This window comes from Patiria miniata, unplaced genomic scaffold, assembly GCF_015706575.1.
Source record: "Patiria miniata isolate m_02_andy unplaced genomic scaffold, ASM1570657v1 HiC_scaffold_15, whole genome shotgun sequence".
Lineage (NCBI taxonomy): Eukaryota > Metazoa > Echinodermata > Asteroidea > Valvatida > Asterinidae > Patiria > Patiria miniata.
The window spans coordinates 3,003,684-3,025,800 of record NW_024037053.1 but is presented as its reverse complement, the minus strand read 5'-3'; the positions used below and the strand labels follow the sequence as shown (position 1 = coordinate 3,025,800).

At 41.7% G+C, this 22,117-nt stretch overlaps 3 protein-coding genes across 7 annotated transcripts; 2 read left to right on the top strand and 1 right to left on the bottom strand.

Moving 5' to 3' along the window:
* Positions 1–223: 223 nt before the first annotated feature.
* LOC119722425 (transcription factor BTF3 homolog 4-like) lies at positions 224–5,667 on the top strand. Of its 3 annotated transcripts, none has more exons than XM_038192536.1 (5): positions 224–328; positions 2,406–2,606; positions 2,949–3,095; positions 4,491–4,626; positions 5,196–5,667. In XM_038192536.1, exons 2-5 carry the CDS (start codon positions 2,436–2,438, stop codon positions 5,237–5,239), a joined length of 498 nt encoding a protein of 165 aa, XP_038048464.1. In that variant the 5' UTR covers positions 224–328; positions 2,406–2,435; the 3' UTR covers positions 5,240–5,667. The 3 variants fall into 3 exon arrangements, with proteins under 3 accessions (XP_038048464.1, XP_038048466.1, XP_038048465.1); XM_038192538.1 differs by having other exon boundaries at positions 225–328; positions 4,515–4,626; XM_038192537.1 differs by having other exon boundaries at positions 234–349.
* Positions 5,668–8,847: 3,180 nt separating this feature from the next.
* LOC119722424 (required for excision 1-B domain-containing protein-like) lies at positions 8,848–11,651 on the bottom strand. The gene is made up of 5 exons (XM_038192534.1): positions 11,569–11,651; positions 11,250–11,332; positions 10,865–11,069; positions 9,636–9,721; positions 8,848–8,968 (listed from the first exon to the last, which is right to left on the bottom strand). Exons 1-5 carry the CDS (start codon positions 11,569–11,571, stop codon positions 8,893–8,895), a joined length of 453 nt encoding a protein of 150 aa, XP_038048462.1. The 5' UTR covers positions 11,572–11,651; the 3' UTR covers positions 8,848–8,892.
* A 346-nt stretch (positions 11,652–11,997) lies between these two features.
* On the top strand, positions 11,998–19,637 carry LOC119722423 (phosphatidylinositol-glycan biosynthesis class W protein-like). 3 transcript variants are annotated; one of them, XM_038192532.1, is made up of 8 exons: positions 11,998–12,149; positions 13,113–13,309; positions 14,038–14,478; positions 15,105–15,276; positions 16,317–16,567; positions 16,712–16,853; positions 17,633–17,741; positions 18,809–19,637. In XM_038192532.1, the coding sequence occupies exons 2-8, from the start codon at positions 13,146–13,148 to the stop codon at positions 19,036–19,038; spliced, it is 1,509 nt and encodes a 502-aa protein (XP_038048460.1). In that variant the 5' UTR covers positions 11,998–12,149; positions 13,113–13,145; the 3' UTR covers positions 19,039–19,637. The 3 variants fall into 3 exon arrangements, with proteins under 3 accessions (XP_038048460.1, XP_038048459.1, XP_038048461.1); XM_038192531.1 differs by having other exon boundaries at positions 12,014–12,037; XM_038192533.1 differs by having other exon boundaries at positions 12,044–12,149; positions 13,098–13,309.
* Positions 19,638–22,117: the final 2,480 nt, after the last annotated feature.

Here is a 22,117-nt window from a genome sequence, read left to right as displayed (position 1 = left end):
CCCCATTGTTCGACAGACATCTTTAGTAAAATGTTACTATTCGGCCACAATTTAAACTCAATGAATAAACAAATGTTCTTTCAAATTATCGCTTCATATTTTTAAATTAAAAAGTATTAATTTGATAAGAATATGAGGTGTATGATTGTGTTTTTATTGCCAGTGTTTTCAGACAAAAGAATTTATATCCGACGACTGTTGCATGCGTGTGAATTTTTTAATCGTGACGTCACATCTCTGGCCGCCATATTTGCGCATGTACGTTTCGAGCCGTGGACCCTCGTGGACGAACTTCGATCAGAAAGAAAAAAGAATTTCGTTCTCAGCAGTAAGTTGGATCATTTTCAGAGTAAGGTTTTAGTATTTATAAAATCCGCTTTTCACGTGGTACAAACGAGTGTATATCTTTGTGTCTGGTGTTTCCAGTTGTCATGTTTATTTTATTAAACTTCGTAGTCGTAGGATGTGTGTGTGTGGGCAAAAATGTTCGGTGAATGCGCATGCAATGTAGGTTTCCAATGCAAAAGAACACGTGTATCAGTATGCATACCAAGCCAAGCGCGATCGTGTAGTTACGGGCCCCTATTTAGTTTCGATTAAATTAGGTTCAATATAGTGTTTCCTATCATATCCAAAATGACTTTTTGAACCTAAAGCACAGGCATGCAACTGGGAAATCACAAAAAAAGAGGAAATTCAAATTTTCCCCAGACTTTGTCAGTTGTTTGTACAGTGTTTTTCTATTTTCAATGGCACACATGGGAAGTAATAAAAAGATAGTGGATATTTTGCCGAAGGTAATGATGGCAAACTAACGTTTACTAAAGGTTTGCCGGCGGCAATCTATATCAACAGAGGGCCCTGTACTCTTTAAGATAGGGCTGAATTATAAGATGTATTAAATTCCCATCAAAAGTTGTGTAGCACGTTTGGTGTAGTGGTTAAGCAAATGCTCTAGTAAGCGGGATGACACGCGTTTGATTCCGACCGCACCACATTTTAAAGTTTTTTTTTTTCATCCCCAAATAAATAAGAATATTCTTCTTTTATTATTTTAACATGTCTCAAACATTTTATTGCAGAGTATTACATTTTCTTTTTCAGATTTGTGGCTCTGGAGGATTTTTTTTAAAAGGGAAATAAAGTCCGTAATTATAAAATGGTCTGAATCCCATCTTGTGAATACGAGGTTACAGCGATAATATTGGCATGGAGCCAGACTAAAATTTGTCACCGGAAAATGTTTATGTACTAAAAAACAGTAACTGCGCATGTTCAGTGCATATCCGGCAAACTAACGTTTACTAAAGGTTTGCCGTCTCCGGCAAAATATCCACTGCCTAAAAAAAAAAAATCAGCTGATCCGAGGAAAAGTTCCATGCCTGAAAGCAGGCTTGTCTCAATTCGAAAACACATTTTTAATAATTTTGAACAGTTTCTATTTTTTAGGGTTGTTCACTTGTCATGCTTGTTGCCATGTGATTCAGTGTGCCTTGCGCATTGATGGTACATCGTGGTGATGGCTGTCTTTATTTTTGTGTTGCATTTTGTCATCATGGTCATTGTCATCATCACTTTTTTTTGTTTTACCTCAAAATTTCCCTAAGAAACCTTACCCTTAAACTAGTCCGAGTAGGACTCTACAGATCGCTTGTTTTAACATTTGGACATGGTCGGGCAATGGTAGAGTCCGAGATAGATGGCCCTATATTGCGGCTACTAATTTTTTTTACCCTTTTCACTCATACCCCAAATCAAAATCTTCAGATTTTACCCCCAAAACGGTCTTCAAACTACCTTATGCGCCCCTGTAGGTTTCAGTGGGAAGTGAAAATACAAATGGTGGTGGTTAGGTTCACATACCGTGGGGAAGAAAAGAGAAATTTCACCTTCAATTCGGAAACCGAGCCTCGTCGAGCTGTCACCGCTGTCTTGAATGTTGTTGTGCGATTCAAATTCATGAGGTCAAACTGATGACGTACGAGGCGCCAGCCAAGCGCACGCCCGCATTCACAGTTGGGCATATCGTGTGTTTTCTCTCTCCGGAAAATCAATCACTTTTTATCTCAGGCTGTGCTCCGTGGTCATATATGGGTCGATGTGGCCGGCAGCCATAGGCGCCTTTACGTGCCAGAGGCCTGACCAAGTTGTAGCCGCGTCCTTCGCAATTCAGCATCCCAGCTGCCAGTAGGGATGATTAGCCTCCCAAATGGTTATTATTTCCGGTCTTGCTCGCTGTGAGCGGATCGCTGACAGATATTTCTGGCCTCACTCGTTGCGTGTTTATCCGTCATCCGTTCCGAATATCGCAAAACCTTTGCGTGTATACTGGTTAAAACAGCATGGGTACTGCAACCAATGTTTTTTCATCATAAATGATATGGAATTTGCTTTCATTCTTCCAGGTCTAAAGTGTGCTACAGAAACAACCCATCATGAACACAGCCGAGAAGTTGAAGAAGCAAGTGGACCAAGTGCGGATAGGCGGTAAGGGGACGGCAAGGAGAAAAAAGAAGGTGGTCCACAGAACCTCGGCCTCGGACGAGAGGAAGGTGCAGACCCAGCTCAAGAAGCTGGGCGTCAACACAATCCAAGGCATCGAGGAGGTTTGTTTGACTAACTCTCATTCAAATTTACGATTAAAAAAATGACCGGTGCAGAGAAATTTTACTAAATTCAGAACAAATTTCCATTTGTGGCAAAGTTTAAACCCTAAACTTACCACACACAACGGATTGCATCAGGTAAAAAAAGTCTGTGGGACCTTGCTGCATTGAGACACCAACACCAGTGCTTAAACGGCCAATTCTGAGACAATGAGAGCTAGTCCTATTGAACAATGCCACAGTTGTATCCTGCTGCATCCGGCGACCACAGACTCTGAGGCAGGTTGGCCTGTTGATGTCTCTTCCAAATTTCAAGTTCTTTCTTTTTTTTGAATGGTTTAGGTGAACATGATTAGAGCCGACAACATGGTCATCCACTTCAACAACCCCAAGGTGCAGGCGTCTCTAGCAGCAAACACGTTTGCCGTCAGTGGGCTCTGCGAGACCAAATCACTCACAGAAATGCTGCCCGGAATCCTCAATCAGTTGGTGAGTTTGGATGTTGTTAAAGAGACGATGTTGTTAACCCCTTAAGGACGGGAAGCGGTCATGGCCGCGGCCGCTAATCCTCATTGGAATGCAGTTGCCAGCTGTGGTATGCCGTGGCACACGGCTAGTGGGTAGTTCCACAGCTGCTGCTTTTGTGCAGTCCCGCTACCACACAAAGGCTGTGCAGTCATGCGGGCCACTTGCTCTATGTGTGGAGGAATGTCCCCATTACACCCCGTCCTTAAGGGGTTAAAGAGACGATATGTAAGAGCGTTCGTTTTGTGGTTTTGTAGTTATTTCAAAAACTGCCAGACGGATACTTTTTGGGGGACATATTGTAGTGCAAGTAATTTGACCACTATATCATTTCCTCATTATAAGCCAAACAGTTTTCATAAATAGTAAAGGGCCTCGATGAAGACATTTCTTGCTGTCTGCATCTACCTTAAACCCTTACTCCCTCGGCCTTTTTGCTAGGATGTAGCCTCAATTCTGTAAAATCCTCCAATTGGCCTCATGGGAAAATAGTGTATAGCCTCAAGCCTGCAAATTCCTCCATTATTTCTTGAGTATGGTCCGTGGAGGGGTGATCACTGCCCGAATCCTGCAAAATCCTGCAGCAGTGACCGTCAATATGTTGAGGCTTGGCCAGTGACATCCTGGAGCGGTACAGAGGATTTCAAGCATAATCCAGACCTATATTTATGCTTGGCTGAGCAAAAACACAAGGTCCGGCCCAAGACCTTGACAAAGTGCATCCTACAAAATCATTAACCCTTACTCTCTGAGGGTAGTTTACTGCATGTCAGTTGGTTATGCCAATGCCCTCCAGCTGCAGTTTATTGGCAGATAGTTTGTCTTAACAGTGAAGGCTCCAATTGGCAGGAGTTGGAGGCCCTGGAGGGTGCCTGATACTGACCAGCTGGGGGCACTCACTTTGTTATCAGAGGACTCTCATTGTTCTCTGTGGCATGTATTGGAGTGCCTGTCCAGTTACCCTTGAAATGACATGGCAGATATTGGAGGGCCATGCAAAAAACATAGGAGATTTTCTTGAGGCACATATTGGCATGCGTTGGAGGGTTTAGTAGGGTAAGGGTTAATGCACTCTTGCCATGTAACCTCAATCCTCCACATTACTCCACTTTGGCAAAGAGGATTTTGAAGGATTCAGGGCAGTTAGGGTTAATAAGTCAATAAAACTTACAAGTTGCGTACTGATAATTGTACTTTCATATCTGAACAAGAATTGTCTTATGGAAATCCTAAAAATCCAACGATAGCAATTCTGTTCGATCTAGTAGAGTCACTGTTACGAGAAATTGCTGGTTCAGAACAGCTTGACAGAAGCGCATTGAAAATGTGCGTCTCAATTTCTGCACCCTACTGATTCAGGGCCATTCATCACTTTCAACGCAGGATAACCAGGACAGTCTCCGTCAATTTACGGCAAAGATGCCCAGCATGCAGGACGCCATGAAGGCAGGTACCAAGCCGGACACCATCGATGAGGACGATGAGCACGTGCCAGGTAAGAGGTCGGGTCAGGTCAGGCAGTGGTCTTGAATTTCGAGAAAATCCTGCTTGACTACTAGTGCCGAGCCAGTAGGGGTGTGCATTTACGGGTGGTACAGGAACGGGTGCTATAAATACGGAAACCCGTTAAAGAAACCCAAACCAAAAATTCAAATCTTGGAAGTTCCTGTTCAGATTGTTCGTAAAGGTCCGCATGATAATACTACCACATCGGTGCGGCAATACGGCTATTAGGCACAAGGAAACTAATTCAACCACAATAACCATCTCTGCCCTCACAGGTACCCATTTACTCCTGTGTGGAGAGAAGCAATGAGTAGCAAAATGCCTTGCCCCAGGGCACACGCACCATGACCTTAGGCTGGACTCGAACCCACAACCTGCAGCTTTACCCGCAGACCACGAATCCAATGCCCTTATTAAACCACGAGGCCACAGCACTTGCAAGCACTCATTCCATAGACTACTTGACTACAAGCTATGAGCTCGAAGACTTCCAGGAACAGTTTCGAAAACCTGGATCTTTTTAATATTCCTTTTTGTTTCTTGCTTTGCCTCTCACAGATTTAGTAGAGGATTTTGATGCACCCTCCAAGGAAGAATCCTAGGTTCCCATCTACCACTTCACACCGTTGGAATTCAAGAATCCAGGATCCACAAAACCCATTGGCTTGAGAAAAAAAAAACAGCCGTCATGAGGATGACATAGCTTGACTGCACTCGTGTAACGGCAATAGAAAGTTCACATTATTGGTCTGCCGTGCAGACTTTGGGGGAAAATCAAATAACCCTTTGCAGAGGCGAGCTTTATTTACCTGTTCAACTTTTGGGTTGCATTACGTTGCGTAGCGGGTACATTACTTCAGGGTGACCTTTTTCTGCACGACAGTTCTTTGAAATTGACCTTTCTTGTAAACTGGAGCCGCCTAAAGCGAATGTGTTATTTTTATTTACAATTTTTTTTTATATAAATAGCTCATTTTTTTTGTAGGTTTGTTTAATACCCACATCCAATGTGGATTCGGACATAAAAAAATGTATGTTTCTGTCTGAAGCCATGTTGTTTCAAGATTTTTCTTTGTTTATTATAACCTACCTAATGAATTTGTTTTGTCTTTATTAAAGTAATTTGTTCTTCCAAATTCTGTATGGTAATGTTAGCTAAACCTGTAACTCCGTACGGACTCCGTGCAAAAACAGTAGAGGGCTCTTTGTGAGCTCTCGCAGAAAAAGACACACTGCGTATGTGCACTGGTTCGCGCGCATAGCCTTTATTCTCGAGTCAGCCATATTCAATTGAAAGCGAGGTAAAATTTTCATTTTTGCAACTTGCGAATAGAAATAAAAGTAATGAAATAAAGTTAATTACAACTTAACACCAGTCTGCTCTGATGAATAATTTAAAATTGGTGATTAATTATACGCTAATGTTTTAAGCCACATTTAAAAAAAAAATTGAAAGCATAAATAGTCTGGCACCATTCCATACAACAGTTCACAAGGCCCGCAAATCAGGACGGCCCTATCTGTAACCATGCACGGAGGCCATCGGGTAATTTTAAGACATCTTTGTTCGGAAATCTTTTCCTCGAACGATCAAAGATTTTTTTCCTCCAGCAAGATCGAGGCCAGTTGATGTGGACAGAGTTGGCATTTTCCGTTATCAAAAAAAAAAAAAATTGTTTTCTCTCTAAAAAAAGCTTTAAGATAATATAAGTACTTTGATTGTAAAGTGTTCATACAGATATATTCAAACGGTTACACGTGAATTGATATGTGCTTATGTGTTGTAGTTCAATATCACAACCTGGACACTTCAACATTTTTGTATGAAAAAAAAAATGAAAAGACGGGGGTGGTTTTAACATTTTACACTGAGATGTAAACAATCTTTGCTGAAATGCCTGCTTTCTAGGCTTGAGATGAGGGCATGCTAGTCCTAATCTTCCGTAGGGCATTAACAAATTGTAAGTTCACAGGTTATCGGTGCAGTGAAAAATGGTTCCCACATTGAAATTCGCTTTATGGAAAGTCCAATAAGCCTCTGTACTGATGACGTCACACTTTGTTTACATGTGCACTTTCCTATGGAGCCAGTGGGGGCCCACGGTCCACTGAGCCCCATAGGAAAGCACACACGCAAACAAAGTGTGACGTCATCAGTAAAGAGGCTTATTCTCTGTTGGAGCTGAACCATTTGCCAGCAGCAAGTACAGAATTTCACTTGTGAGTTCTTGTCTCATCGGAAGAGCGGTGTTTTGCTGGCCAGATTTACTTGTAGTGTTACGGTAGAGATGCCGCAATTTCAGTTACTCGCCAACAACTTCCAGCATGTGATTGCGGCCAGTTGAATTGTAAAACTGACCTGTTTTGTTGTATACATTGTATAAACTATTTTGTAACGTCCCAAATAGAACATCGGTCCCAACTTAAGTTTGGACGGTCCCAACCAGAGTGTTCCACCTGGAACATGCAAGTTGGGATAGTACCAGCTGAAGTTGGGACCGCGGTCTTGTTGGGGCGTAACATCATCATTCACACTGGATATTCATGTCGTTCAGTTTCCCCTGATTCTGTTTACTAACAAAAGTTGGGTCTTTACATAAGACATGTTGGACGGCACGATTTGGAACGTGAAATAAATGTCACTGGGACAGCTTCTTCAAATATTACAAGTTGCCAGTTTTCTGAAGTCAACTTTCTTTTCCTCCATGCAGGAATGATATGTTTGCATCATAGAGCTATATTAAATTATTAGAGCACTAACTCCTCATTCTTGCGCACAGAGACGTTTTGAAGCCGTTCTGGGCGCAGACATTTTGAATTCATGTGCGTGTGTAAAACACGATGAAATTAGATGAAGTGAATTTTGAAAGTGTACTCTAAATGAAACGCGCAAGTACAACATACGCAAACAACTTAAGCGTGTCATGACGGTTAAAAAAACGTCGCAGCAAAAAATCATCTGCATATACGCATTTGCATTGTTTGCGCAGAGCAAAATGAATCGCTCATTTACTGATTATGTGTTTCGGTTTAGGGTGTATCTGCTTCGATAACGCACTGGTATAGAATACAAACACAGATATGCAAATAGCCGTACAAAAGCCGTACAAAATTTCGAGTTTTTCCATAGGTTTGTGCACAAACATGGATGCGCCCAGCAGGCATCACTTTGTACATGGAGTCAGCAACTCTCATAACTTAATATAGCTCTATGGTTTGCATTCCGTGGCAAACGTCATTTTAATCTCGCTAAGCAATAATTGAGCCAATATGAGAAAGCGCCAGAATTAAAAACAAACACAATTTACTTGGACTATTTCCAGATTTACAAATTAATTCTGGGCTCCATGTTCATGGCAGGTTAGACTGCCTGTGCACCACCCCCCCCCCCCCCAACTTGTGCCCCATCAGATTTTGGAGAAAAACATCTTACTTTTGTTAGAAAATATGCCCAACCTACTAATAACCTCTTCCTAAAATGATGGGGTCCCAGAGTTGCCTCGTCCCTTGCAAATATGACCCTAGTTAACCACTGATTGAAGATCATTTTGTCTAAACAACTGCATTCCATAAAATTGAAGAACATTGAGGTTATGTAGAATGTCTGAAGTCCATATTCCCACTGGGATGATCATAGAACAGGATTGGTACACAATCTGCTACTGAGATTTTTAACCACTTAACGCCGGGATTATTTTGACAAGAGCGGAACGAGGTGCGGGATTACTTTTCACTCGACCTCAAGCCAGGCGGGTTGAAGCCATCACCCTGGGGTAGCACACTCATGTTTCCAGCCTCGCTCGCTGCGAACGGGTCGCTGATATTTCTGGCCTCGCTCCCTGCGTGTTTATCCGTCATCCGTTTCGAATACCGCAAAACCTTTGCGGGCATACACGTCATCTAGCGTAAATTGGTTAATACACCAGCTGGTTTCTGTATTGGGGCAAAACAACTTGGTCCCAAAATTTCCACGTAGAGATCACTGGCAGCACATCCGACATTCATTAAAAGGCACATAAAGCCATCGAGAAGCACCCAAATTGTCATGAATATTTCCAGTATTCTATCGGTTGCCGGAAATAGTGCCTGCTGCCCTCCACTGACCATAGTTCTCCAGCTGATGCACTCCCTCCCTTTGTGGTCTGAGACCACAAAGGGAGGGAGTGCATCAGCTGGAGAACTATGGTCAGTGGAGGGCAGCAGGGCGGCGATCCAATCCGAGAACAGATGTCTTGGAAGGATCGTGTGGCCATAGTCATGTCAGAAAGTCCTCGGCTTCGTATCGGATGTCCTGCAGCAGTTCGGCAATTTGTGAGATGGTCGCGTTTCGTCTGGGAGAAAAGAACACATCAGGTGACAAGTCACAGCAAATAAACAATGACAAAAGAATGCTTTTATCACAATAACTGCTGTTCATTTTCTTACAACTTGTCAGTTGTCACCATAAGATTGGATAAATTTTGATGGACTTGTGAGGACTAGAACACATCTTTAACAAAGTGCATTGTTAGAAGTGGACGCATAATAAGGGGACCAGGGTTGTGCTTTTGTCCAATGGTTACCGCTTTTGACTTGTGTGCCGTGGTACATGGGTTCGAATCCTGACCGTGGGAACATGGTGCTTGTGCTCTTGAGCAAGGCACTTTACTACAATTGCCTCTCTCCACCCAGGAGTATAAAATGGGTACCTGAAGGTAGAGACCCTATTGAGCTGATCTCGAGCTGCTGCAGGGTCTCATTCCTGATGAACTGGGATAATAATTGTGATGCGCATTTGATCATATTCTTATGGAATTGCGTAATATAAATTACTATGATTATTAACATGAACATTCAGTAAGTCAGGGTTTGAGAACAGGTTTTTTTTTTAATTTCCATAAATTTGAATTGTGTTTAATAGATAATTAAACAAACAAATATAGAAGATCCCCCCCCCCAATTTGTTTTTCTTGATTTCAACTAAGGTGTCCAAAGTTCCAATTGTAAATGAATATTTACTTGTGTTTGAGTTGAGTGACTTCATCTTGGATCATGTCTCCAGGATCATCTTGGAGTCTCTGCTTGGCTATCTGAAGCAGCCCCGTCTGTAATGAAAAGACAATGATGATGAGCGATATCCATGTGCATGACCACGCCCTATGACCACACCCTTATCACAGCCACGCCCTCGTCTGTAATCAAAGGACACTGGTGATGAAAAATAGCAAGACACATGACCACACCCTATGACCACACCCTAATTACAGCCACGCCCACGTCTGTAATCAAAGGACACTGGTGATGAGAAATAGCAAGACACATGACCACGCCCTATGACCACACCCTTATCACATCCACGCCCTCGTCTGTAATCAAAGGACACTGGTGATGAGAAATAGCAAGAGACATGACCGCACCCTATGACCACACCCTAATCACAGCCACGCCCTCATCTGTAAACAAAGGACACTGGTGATGAGAAATAACAAGACACGTGACCACACCCTATGACCACACCCTTATCACAGCCACACCCTCTTCTTTACAGTTGCCAAGTTTCTCTGTCCAACTACCAAACACTTGCCCAGCCCTTGATACCACTTCCATGAGTAGACACCAGTACTTTAATTATTACCCCTAACTCCCTAGGCATTTTTTGCTAGAATGCAACCTCAATCCTGCAAAATTCTCCAACTGCCTCCATGTAAAAATTGCATACAGCCTCAATCCTCCAAAATCATCCATTATTTCTTGAATGTGTTCCTTGGAGGGGTGACCACTGCCCGAATCCTGCAAAATCCTCCAGCAATCACTGTCAATATGTTGAGGCAGAGTCAGTGACATCCTGGAGCAGTGCGGAGTATTTCAAATATAATAGGCCTGAATTAATATGCACCGCTGAGCATTAAAACAACACAAGGTCCGGCCTAAGACCTTGACACAGTGCATCTACCAAAATCAGCCACACATTTTTGCCTCAATCATTTGTCAATTCTTCGAAATCCTCCACTTATTCAAGGAGGATTTGGGAAGGTTAGGGTTAATGAATGAAGTTAAAAAGCATAACAACTCCAGCTCCTTTGGTCACAAAAGCATCAGCGAGAAGACGGAAGAATCCATTGACATCAGCCATCTTGGAAATTCCGTAATCTTGGGGAGAAAAAACGGCCGCCTCCTCCTGTTAAAAAAAAAACGGATGATAAAATTTTTTCCTTTTAACTCTCTTCTAATACCGGTTTTTTCCTTACCAATTCTAGTTTGCTCTGTTCATTCTCTTGCACGTCTCGGATCAATCTGGCAATCTCGGTTTTGTGCAACGCCTCCCGGAACTGCTCCTCAATCCCGATGACTCGCTTGGAAACTCTGGAGAACTCCTCCGTGCAGTCGTGGACAACTTGGCGGAAGACTGGGAAGTCATAGTCTGGAGATGTGTCAAGGTACACAATGTGAGCCCTGGAAAATGGAGGGAAAAAAACAATGATGAAACAAGACATTTTGAGTTGCAACTAGCCCCCCCCCCCCCCCCCCCCCAAGTATGCCTAGCAAGTTCTACTTAAAGTTTAAGCATGTCTAACACAGTAGCAGAAGGAAGGCAGTGAGTGATTGAGGCTAATTTAATTAATTTTGACTTACTGGTCCAACTGTTTGTAAATTTTGATTCTTTCCTCCTGGAGAGAGAAGAGCTCTTTTATCAGCTGTGCTGGTCCAGCTTCAACCTGTGTACGTGTGTGGCACAAATGAAATATCTTATTTCCGCACTATTTTATGTATATAAATTCTAGTTTAATGGACATGACATGAGTCAAAAGAGCACGCAGCAGACACACCTGAATGAATGGTTACACATGGAAGACAACTTTCAGAAACCTAAATTGTGGGGGGAAGAAAAATTAAAAGAGACTCGAGATCCATACAGATAAATACATCTCTAGTCTGATTACATGCTAACTACCATTGTTATGTTATTAAACGGACTCCCAGGCGTAGCTCTATGGCAAAGAACAACAAAACCGATTGTCTCATTTCAACTCATTAGTCATCGCATGCTCTTTTTATTACTTCGACGATAATCGTCGTCATACGGCTGTTCCATGAACCTTGAAAAAAGTACAAATTTAATGGGACCTATCATTTTTCCAAAAGGTAGGTTTGCGCTGGAACATGATTTACCTGTTTTACCAAAATGATTTTAGTTAAATTTTGCCAATACAAATTGACTCGAAATAAATTTTAAAAATTTAATAATATCTGCGTATTGTTTGGCAAACATTTGCTTGATAATAATTTTATTTGTATCATCCTTCTTTCTTTCAGGTTGATTTATGGGCCCCTCTTCAGCAAATGAAATGTGCGTTATAGAAGTCGTGGCGTCGTTGAGGGCGCTATTTATCTGTCATGGCTGCGCCCTGTCGATGTCCAAAGTAAGAAAACAAAAACACATCCAGTGTCGAGTCAGCGACAACAACGTGCTCATGCTATCTACAGCGAGTGGCAGGCAGCTAGAAGAAGGAATCATTGGTTTATATTTTAACGGTACGTTGTTCACAACCGCTGAAGTGGCATCTGGGTACTACATTCTTTCTGTAATAGGGGGCCGGGTGTAACTTTCATGATTTTAGGGAAAGAATGTCGGTGACGCCACTTCACTCAGCAGTTGTGTACAAAGTCAATGGAGATTTTCTAAGTTATTTCCTAACAAAATTGGAAATGTTTCTTAGTCCCAGATCCATGTCTTTTCAACATTTTTGCAATGACCGACCTTTTATTAATGAGATGATATAGGCCCTATGAAGAGAAAAAAGGGCATCAAGATGCAACATTCTTTCCTAACTATAATAAATTTAGTTACACTACAGAGTAATTTAATTTTAATTTTTTATCATTTTAATAAAATAATACAAATTAAAATTGAGGTCGGTAACTCTTGGGCTATTTCTTTAAGAAAAGTTTATGACTAATAAATTAAAATGACGGTCCACTCCCAGTTTATCCTGTGGGCAAAGTTTCACTTAAGTAGTGTTCTTAATCTTATCATCCTAATGAACAAATTTCCAAATTTGAAAAAAAAAAACCTCTTTTAGGCCAAAAACAAAATAAGTCGGTCTCTGGTCAGCGCGCGCGTCGATTTTAATCATGCGCGTCGATCTTTTTTTTTTCCAAAATGTTCCGCGGTAGCTCCAACAGCGCCCTCTATTTCCGCACCTCAATTTTTTTTACCAAAGAGCACCAAGGAATGGGAAATTGCACCAAGGTAAATGATCGAAAGCACCAAGGCAAATTATGGAGGACACCAATGTACATGAGGACACCAAAAAAGCAAAATAGTACCCCACCTTGTCTGTACAATCCAAGCTTGAAGAAGAAAAAAAAAAAAAAAAAGCCGCGTGTCCACGTCAATTCCGGAACTTTGGTCTGACCCAGAGACCGAATATTTTTTTTTTGGCCTTAGTTTGCTTTCATGGTTTACCTGATGTTATGTAGAATATTCATTCACAGACACAAGGTAGAGAAGTGACAGACGACGTAGTCATGGCCTCTCAACGTGCCAAGGAGGCCTTTTACACCAATCTGACGGGGACCACGCCGTTTGAGATCTCCCTTGCCGTTGCCATTGGACCAGCCTCCGAGTTGCTGCGATGGACCCTCATCCCAATTCTGGTCATGTTGTTTGGGGGCGTGGTCAAAAACAAGTGGTATGTTTAATCGTTGGAAAAAATGTTGGTGATAGATCAGGTGCAAGGGGCATTCCTCCTATCATGCCTACCTTCTCCCCAGTTTGTTTAGATCAGTTTGAAAAAATGGTTAAGTCTGTCACGAGCCAATGTGGCCCATCAGGCCGGAGTTTATCTCATGTTTCAATAGCATGAAACGACTGAGAATATTTCTACTCCCCCTGGACCGGATGCTAGTCCATCGCAGGTTTCCCCAGCTAATGCCAGTACCCATTTACACTCCTGGGTGGAGAGAGGCAAGTGGGGTGAAGTGGCTTGCCCAAGGACACAACATATGACCAGCAGTTGGATTCGAACCTCTGATCATGAGTCGCGAACCATAACCAGTAGGCCACACTCGGGGCCAAATTTCATAGCGCTGCTAAGCACACGATTTTCTGCTAACAGAACCTCTATTTCCGTAAGCAGTAAAGCATGCATACCTCAGAGGCAAAAGTTGCTAAAATGTAGTTGATGTAACAATGGAAATCTCCATGCGCATATAACCGTTAGCATTTCCATGCCATGAAATGGTGCTTAAAGTAAGCGTAATATTCTGCAACAGTAAGCACAACTTTTCTGCTTACTGTTAAGAAGCCCTATGAAACTTGGCCATGGTTTGCAAATGATGGAGAAGAAATCTACACATAATGTTGAATCAAGTCTTTAAGATGTTTGAGTTTGTGGAATCGTTTGCTTTCTGTGTTTAGGTTGGGCTTCGTTCTGGACTTCATCACCCTAGTTATCCCACTTCTCCTTGCCTTCACTGTCTGGAGCGATTTCCTTCAGCGTTTCTTAGTCGTCCTCCTGGTCACCTCGGCAACACTCCTCTTAGCGGCCTACCTCCTCCAGCCGATGAAAGCCCAGAGGGTGAAACGCCCTTCCAAGGCCAAGACAGTGGCCGCGTCCAGGCCGCTCTGGGAACTCCCCATGGAATCGGAACAGCCGCTCTTCATGACCATGTTTCGTGTGCACGGAATGGTGGCCTCGGCCATTGCGATCCTGGCCGTTGATTTCCCAGTCTTCCCGCGTCGTTTCGGCAAGACGGAAACGTATGGGACTGGAATGATGGATGTAGCTGTGGGGGCCTTCATGTTCATGAATGCAATCGTGTCCAAAGAAGCCCGCGGAAAACACCAAAATATTTTCAGGTACCTACTTAGTCTGTGAAATATTGTTTATTAGTCTCTCGGCTATAGGGAATATACATCATTGGCTTTTGCTGTAATTTTCAGAAATAAACTATTTGAGGGGTTACTATAATAGATCAAACATTGTTTCACTGACATGTTTGAAGTTTTGTGTTCGAAAATGCTGGAAAAACCAAGAAACACAGAAATGGTGGAGTAGTCTGGTTCCCTGACTCCACTAAAGATAAAATGGATCAATTTATGCCGGAAAATTGTAAGGTAAGGGAACCAGTCTAGCTGGCCTGCACCCATAACCAACAGCAAACAAAATTTGGAGTGAAAAATGGTGAATTTGGAGCAGTAGTTGAAAAATAGTTAGGTTTTCCAATGGTGGTAGGCCGACCACCGTTGGAAATTTATACAAAAATACCAGTTTCTTGAAAATGACTTCACATCAGGTGCCATAATTTTACAGGATGCTTTAGACTGTCATTTACCAACATCCTTGTGAGGTATGTTGTTAAAACTTGGTAGTTGTATTTTTCGATGTTTGCAAATGTTGTATATTCCCTTAAACATGCAATCTATTAGCCAAGGAGGGGTGTGGGTGGGTAATTCTGACCCTTCCTGGTTTCTTTTCTCAATAGCTGTGGGATATCAGGAGCTGTAAAGTCCCTCACAAAGACGGTGGTGTCTGCCCTCCCCCTGTTTCTACTTGGTACAGTCCGCCTCATCAGTGTCAAGACTTCGGGCTACCACGAGCATGTGTCCGAGTACGGTGTGCACTGGAACTTCTTCTTCACATTGGCCGTTGTTATTGTAAGGTTCCTATCATTTTTTTTGGGGGGGGGATGGATTTCGAGTGACGTATCATTTATCTCCATCCTATTTTGTTTTTAATTCTCCTGCTATCTGAACAGTCTCATACAGTCAAAAAATCAATCCACTTCCCCTGCCATGCCTTTTACACAGGCTAGTCACCAACAGTCAGATCATATTTCAAGCAAGCACGGTGACTAGTCAAATTCAGTCAACGGACAAAGGCAGACAAGTGGTAGGCACAGCAGGCTTATCAGTCATCTACGGTCAAAGCATATCTGTGTCAAGTAACATGAACAGTCACAGCCACTCAATCCTGCTTTATGTTGGCTGGGAGCTCTTAACTGTTGAAAACGGTCACACGATTGATTTTGACTGAAAGGAGTCAAAGGACAACTTGGCACAGAATGTATATGTTTGCATAGGAGGGTTAAATCATATTTTGGGGTTTATTTCATGATACGAAAACTTGGTAAGCAAATACAAACACTTCATTGATAATATTCATGGATACTGAAATTTGTATCCTTGTGGAGACATTTCTTTGTTCTCGTGTAGTAAAGTTTTCGTGTTTGAAATTGTAGTATCAAAATGCTCTCATTTTAACCAGAATTAATTTCCTTGGCTGAAATTCGGACTTAATACCCCTTTTCTAAAACACTTCCATTTGCGACAGATCAACCCACTTTGGAAATTCCTAGTTTCTGAGTAAAATCCATATATCTATTTCGTGAAAACCTTGTGGAAACGTATTCCTCTATAGAAATTGCCCTGTGGAGACGTATACAATCTTTTGTTCCCTATTGTGTGCATGTCTCCAGAGGGCACGGTGTTTCAGATCATCACATTTGATGCACTACTGTTGAAAATAAAATTTCATGATCAATATTGTCTTGAATTTGAAAAAGGGGAGATGGTAGCCAGATATCTTTCAGCTCCAAAATCAGAAAATCACCTTTGTTTGTAATATCCCGGAAAATGAAATAAATAAATAAATAAAAAAATAAAAGAAATCGTCCTTCGTCTTCAATTCTGCCCAGGTAGGTTCGTCAGCCTGTCTGCTCTTCATCCCGACCAGTCTGAGCGTCCCGCTCTCATTGGCCCTCGCCGTGGGCTACCAGCACCTCCTGACCAATCACGGCCTGGGACAGTTTGTCCTAACGGGCAGTGATGGCCGAGGGAGCCGGGAGGGTCTGCTGGACGCCAACCGAGAGGGACTGGTATCCTGCCTGGGGTACGTGGCCATCTACTTTGCCGGGGTGTGTGCAGGAAAATTCCTCCTCATAAGAAGGTAAGGGAACGGTCCAACTCCAAAGTCTTAAAGACTTCGAAAGGATTTCAATACAAATAACTGCAACTCCTTTTGCACAAAAAAAAAAGAAATTTGCAGCCATCCCTACAAAAAATGAACTATTGTTTTTCCCCTTACATCTAGGACCCTGTTCTTTGATTGGTGGCTCGCCTTCCTACTACTGAACGTGGTCAACGTTCTGTTGTGGATTCTTCTCGAAGCGACGTCCGTTTACATTGAGCCGGTCTGTAGGCGCACGGCCAATCTCCCCTACATCATTTGGACGGTGAGTCTAACTCTCGTAACTGTTCCCACTAAACTGAAAGAACTTAAAGGGAATATACATCATTTGCTTTTGCTGTAATTTTCAGAAATGGATGGAATTGGGGGGTTGGAAATATATAGCAAATATAGTTACACTGACTTTTTTGAGGTTTTGGGTTCGAAAATGCTATAAAAACCAAGAAAAACAATCATTTTCCTGTAGTCTGGTTCCCTGACTCCATATAAGAAGAAACAGAGCAGTTTACATACATTGGGGAATTGTAAGGTCAGGGAACCAGTCTAGCTGGCTTGTACCCGTTCATAGGTGTGTAATCGATTGCAAACAAGTGCGAAGGTCAATTGGGGCCAGTATTTGAAAAAAAGCCGATTTTTTTTCCAACGCTTGTCGGCCGACCAGCGTTGGAAATTGATACAAAAATACCACTTTTCTTGAAAATGACAGTATACCAGGTGCCATGATTTTACAGGATGCTTTACACTGTCATTCACTAACAGTCCAGCAAGGTATTTCAAAATGATTTGGTAGTTTTATTTTTTGATGTTTGCAAATGTTGTATTTTCCCTTTAAGTCACAAGACGAAAATTCCCCTTTTGCAGATATTCAACCAAACGTACAGGTTTTGTTATAACTTTGACAGTTTAAAATCAAAGGGATCAAAAACAATGTTATGAAGAAAACCTGTCATCAAAAAAAGTTTAGTGCCAGCAAACAGACAATCACAAATGTAGTAAATATCGAATTGAATATTCATTGTATATATAATTTTCTTCATTTTCCAGTTGTCCTTTTGCATTCAGCTGCTAGTGTCCTACATGTTGGTCGATATTGTGTTGGCGTTAGGAAAAGAGTTCATCTGGAAATCTCCTTACAAGTTATCAGCAAACAAGGGTGAGTTCGTTCGTTTTTCATCACTTGAGAACCTCCAGCCGTGAAAAAAATGCTTAAAAGAAAGTGGGAATTGCCACACTTGTTTTTGAAAGTTCATTGTCAAACATATCCAACCGATGTCCCTTATCCAACTTTAGATCGCGCCTGGAGTTAGTTTCGTGGGCATTTTTTGACAGTCTTGGCGAAGCAAATATCACTTCATATACCATACTTCATCGAATTTCTCAAGCACCGTCAATGGCCAAAGTGCAGAAAACTTATGAACATCAAAGCATTTTATGACTTATTTATTGACAAATCTTACTTCTTTTTTTTTTATTGAGCAACTTAATCTCTCTTAATTAGTACTTATAGAAGGCCATTCAGAGCGTTTGTTTTGTAAAGTCTGTTAATTTAAAATGCTCATTATTATAATTTTGTTGAATGGAAATACATTAAATCAAAATCAAATCATTCAACTTTTCCTCGAATCAGCTGATTTCCTTGGTTGTTGTTTTTTTCACTTAGCACCTTTGCCATTAAACATTGAAAAACTCCCTGTGTAAAGTTTGGCATTTTCTCTTTTTTTGTTACTTCTCAGTTGTATGCTTGTTAGGCCAACAAAAAAAAATATTCGGTCTCTGGTCAGACCAAAGTTCCGGAATTGACGCGGCGACGCGGCTTTTTTTTTTTTTTTTTTTGCTTTTTTTTTTCTTCTTCAAGCTTGGATTGTACAGACAAGGTGGGGTACTATTTTGCTTTTTTGGTGTCCTCATGTACATTGGTGTCCTCCATAATTTGCCTTGGTGCTTTCGATCATTTTCCTTGGTGCAATTTCCCTTTCCTTGGTGCTCTTTGGTAAAACAAATTGAGGAGGTGCGGAAATAGAGGGCGCTGTTGGAGCTACCGCGGAACATTTTGGAAAAAAAAAAGATCGACGCGCATGATTAAAATCGACGCGCGCGCTGACCAGAGACCGACTTTTTTTTTTTTTTGGCCTTATAACTGAATTGTCAAAAGATTTTTTTTTTTTTAGTTTTCCATCCATTTTTAGAGTTGAATCTTTGAAAATTCCTTCATATTTACAGTCGCCAAGCATCCCTTGCTCCCGGACTCCATTCTCGTCTCGGCGCTCCGGCCGAATCTTCTCCTCATCTTTCTCCTCTGCAATCTCCTGACGGGCGTGGTCAATATGTCCATGGATACCGTCAGCCAGCCGACGCCCGTCAGCATGTCGGTGCTGGTCCTGTACATGCTGGGCTTGTGTTTGATAGCCATTGGGCTGCATGTCAAAGGAATGAAGCTCAAGTTTTGGTGACGAAACCAGAAAAACTCCATCAAGACTGGAATGTGATGAAGATGAACTGATCTGAATGAATGGATCAAGCATTTGTGGATTGATACATGCCCCCCACCCCACCCCCACGGCTACTTTGCCGTGTTTTCCTTGCGCCACCTACACACTGAACATATGCATCTTTTTAAAGAAAGAATGTTGCAACCTGACGCCACTTCGGTTGTGTACAAAGTGTATGGAGAGTCTAGAAAATTTCCTCACAAAATTGGAAATGTTTCTCAGTCCCAGATTCATGTCTTATCATTTTTGCAATGACTGACCCTCATTGAGATGATAAATGAAGAAGAAAGCAGTGTCAGGTTGCAACATTCTTTCCCTTTTAAATTTTAAACAATTGTAATTTATGTTACAACCAATTCTGAAATGATTTGTGCTAGGAAGGTAGACTTAGTGCTTAAATACTGTTGTAGGTTACAAAAAAAATTGTTTTTTTTTTATATTAGTGGATTAATTGTGCAAGAATATTGCATTGAGAAGTTTGTAACTTTGAATTAATGAAAGTTCTTGAATGTGCATTTCGTGTCAAATAAATTAAAACGATTATTGTTCTGCTTCAGTCTGTTTGCCCTGTTTTTAATGACTTTGTTAATTGACTGAAATTAGGTATGCCAATCTGTAAAGTTTTATAATTTGCTGAAAGACAATCATCATCGGTGCGAGTTAAAACATAAACACGTTTTTCGAAGTTTTTCGGTTATGGTATTTTCTCGGGTCTGTTAAATTGTTTTCTTTAGTTAGGGAAAAAAGCCCTAGCGAACACGTGGTATTTATTTATTACCGTCATCAGTCAGTTTTGAATTGCAAGATTTCAAATGCTGTATATTTTTTTACCCAAACCATCAAGAAAATGCGTTATTATTATTAATCATTTCTGGTAATGAAACCAAGGATTCCTCAATAGTGCCCTATATATGGGCACTGTAGCTCGAAAGCCTGGAGAAACCTGCATAGAGGAGACAATGAGAAGAAATTACAGTTAAAGAGGTGGGAGGAAAACCCCAGAATGATATTCTAGGAATACAGCAAGGAAAAACCCAATCCACACTGACCCAGGCAGGAATTGAACCCGGTCACAGCGGTGGAAGGCGAGGAAAGTACCGCTACGACAACCTGACTCCCTCCGCCTGTTTGTTTGCAATCGTATAAGAAAGTTCAGCACTGCCTGATTATTTGGGTACAAAAATGAACTGTTTTTTATGGGGGAATAGTATAGTTTCTACGCGAGAAAGTTTACGAACAACCTTTGTTAGGCACAATGCAAAGGCTCATAAAATGCACGGCATGCGCGCAGTTAATGATAAACACTTCAAAGGCGCGCGAATAATGACCCATCTGGCCGCCGTACTGAAAAAATCGATCAATCAATCATATCGGTCATAAAAGTCGATTAATTAATCACAGATCAACCACAAGTTAATCGATTTAGTTATGTTGTATTAACCGTGCAATCATTGCACCGTAGAGCAAGACTTGCTCTATGGTTTAGGTATGCTGAGTATATAGAGTTGGGGTTATCACCTGAGACATCTCTCGGCTAAAAAAAAGGGGGGACTGTTGCGCACGCAGAAACTTGCCGCTACCTTCATCACGTAACCGCATACTTTATCCGAACGATGATTCACGCATGCAGCGAGTACATGTGTATACGTACATGCATGTGGACGCGCTCGGCATGCACATTAAAATTCGGCCAGGATCCAACGGCTGTTGTGTGCATCATAAACATCACCCGACCCGGAGTTTCCGGTATCCGGCGACATTTTGTATGATTCGTTCCGGTCGAAAGTTTCCAATTAACGCGGATTTTCCAAAGGGTGGTTCCGAAGGCCAACTCACAAAGGCCAAGCCTTAAAAGGCCTTGAATTCAATTACCGAGATAATAATTACGTATCAATAACTTGATCAGAAAAAGGATTTTAACTTAAATTATGTTTATTCTTCGCTGTTAATATTCATAACAAGTTAAAGATAGAGAGTGAATCATCGGTTCTGTGGACACATTTTGGGCCGATGAAAGCATTACAAACATTGGTACTTCGGTAGACAAAACACGCCACACATGCATTTATACAGCCGTAGATAGTGTGTAGCCAACGTCTTTGTACATTTTGTTATACATTTTGTTATACACCATTCTGCGGTTTGTTTGACTACATTTCTCATTCATAAACACGACTACACTTCTAATTGCTCTAGTGGCGTATTTCCGGACCATCCGGTTCGTTAGTATGACGTCATCTCAACTTAACTATGCTTACTTCACATCGGTGTAGCATATAGCACGAATGGAACCGGAAGTTAACGCAGCTCGAGCGTTTATCCAATGGGCGCTAGTTATGGTGCGCTTGCGTGACTATGACGTTTTTACTAAACGAACCGGAATAGTTAAGTTGTCATTTAGTTGTTGGGCTCTTCCTTTATTTCCCCTTAGATTTTGGATATCATCAGATTTTAGGAAAAAAATCCATTCTGGGCCATGAGCTCCTGCACAAAGTCTATGGGCCATGACAGAAAATTTTATCAGAGAATGTTTGCACTCCTTAAATCGTGTTTCTTCATCAGATTTACAACTTTTGGTACTTTTCAGGTCATGTTATAGGAATATGAGTGGCGGCCCAGTATTGCCCCCGGCCCCCAACAAATAAAAATTAGAGTCTGGCGCCGCCACTGCAGAACTGCTTATGTCCGCCATTTTCTTAGTCTATAGAATATCCCCTTGCACAGCAAGGGTCTATGATATTATGCGAACAGATTCGGCGATTAATTATGCAAAACAAGACTGCGCCTTGACCTCGAGATTCTGACCATTCAGCAGGCGCCTTCTATCGGGTCTTCGGTAACCCGTTGTTTTATAGAAAAAAAAACATGGCATCCAAATTGACCAATGACAGCTTTAAGATAGTCCACATTTTTTTTTTATCGAAATGACATTATAGGTTCCAAAGTTGACTCCGATAGGCTGGCGACTCCTATAGTATTGAATAACGTTCCTAGATCCTTTGAACACTGGCGTACTCCATGCAGCATTGCCAAGATTTCG

Bases quoted from the DNA above. Each gene is read 5' to 3' on its own strand.
- LOC119722425 (XM_038192536.1), top strand. From the start codon at position 2,436: ATGAACACAGCCGAGAAGTTGAAGAAGCAAGTGGACCAAGTGCGGATA. The intron at 2,607-2,948 runs GTTTGTTTGACT...TGAATGGTTTAG, and splicing joins CAATCCAAGGCATCGAGGAG to GTGAACATGATTAGAGCCGA. The intron at 4,627-5,195 runs GTAAGAGGTCGG...TGCCTCTCACAG, and splicing joins GGACGATGAGCACGTGCCAG to ATTTAGTAGAGGATTTTGAT.
- LOC119722424 (XM_038192534.1), bottom strand. The intron at 11,070-11,249 runs GTAAGTCAAAAT...TCCATTTTCCAG, and splicing joins ATTTACAAACAGTTGGACCA to GGCTCACATTGTGTACCTTG. The intron at 8,969-9,635 runs GTAAATATTCAT...CTTTTCTCCCAG, and splicing joins GTCACTCAACTCAAACACAA to ACGAAACGCGACCATCTCAC.
- LOC119722423 (XM_038192531.1), top strand. The intron at 14,479-15,104 runs GTACCTACTTAG...TTTTCTCAATAG, and splicing joins AAACACCAAAATATTTTCAG to CTGTGGGATATCAGGAGCTG. The intron at 17,742-18,808 runs GTGAGTTCGTTC...TCATATTTACAG, and splicing joins CAAGTTATCAGCAAACAAGG to TCGCCAAGCATCCCTTGCTC.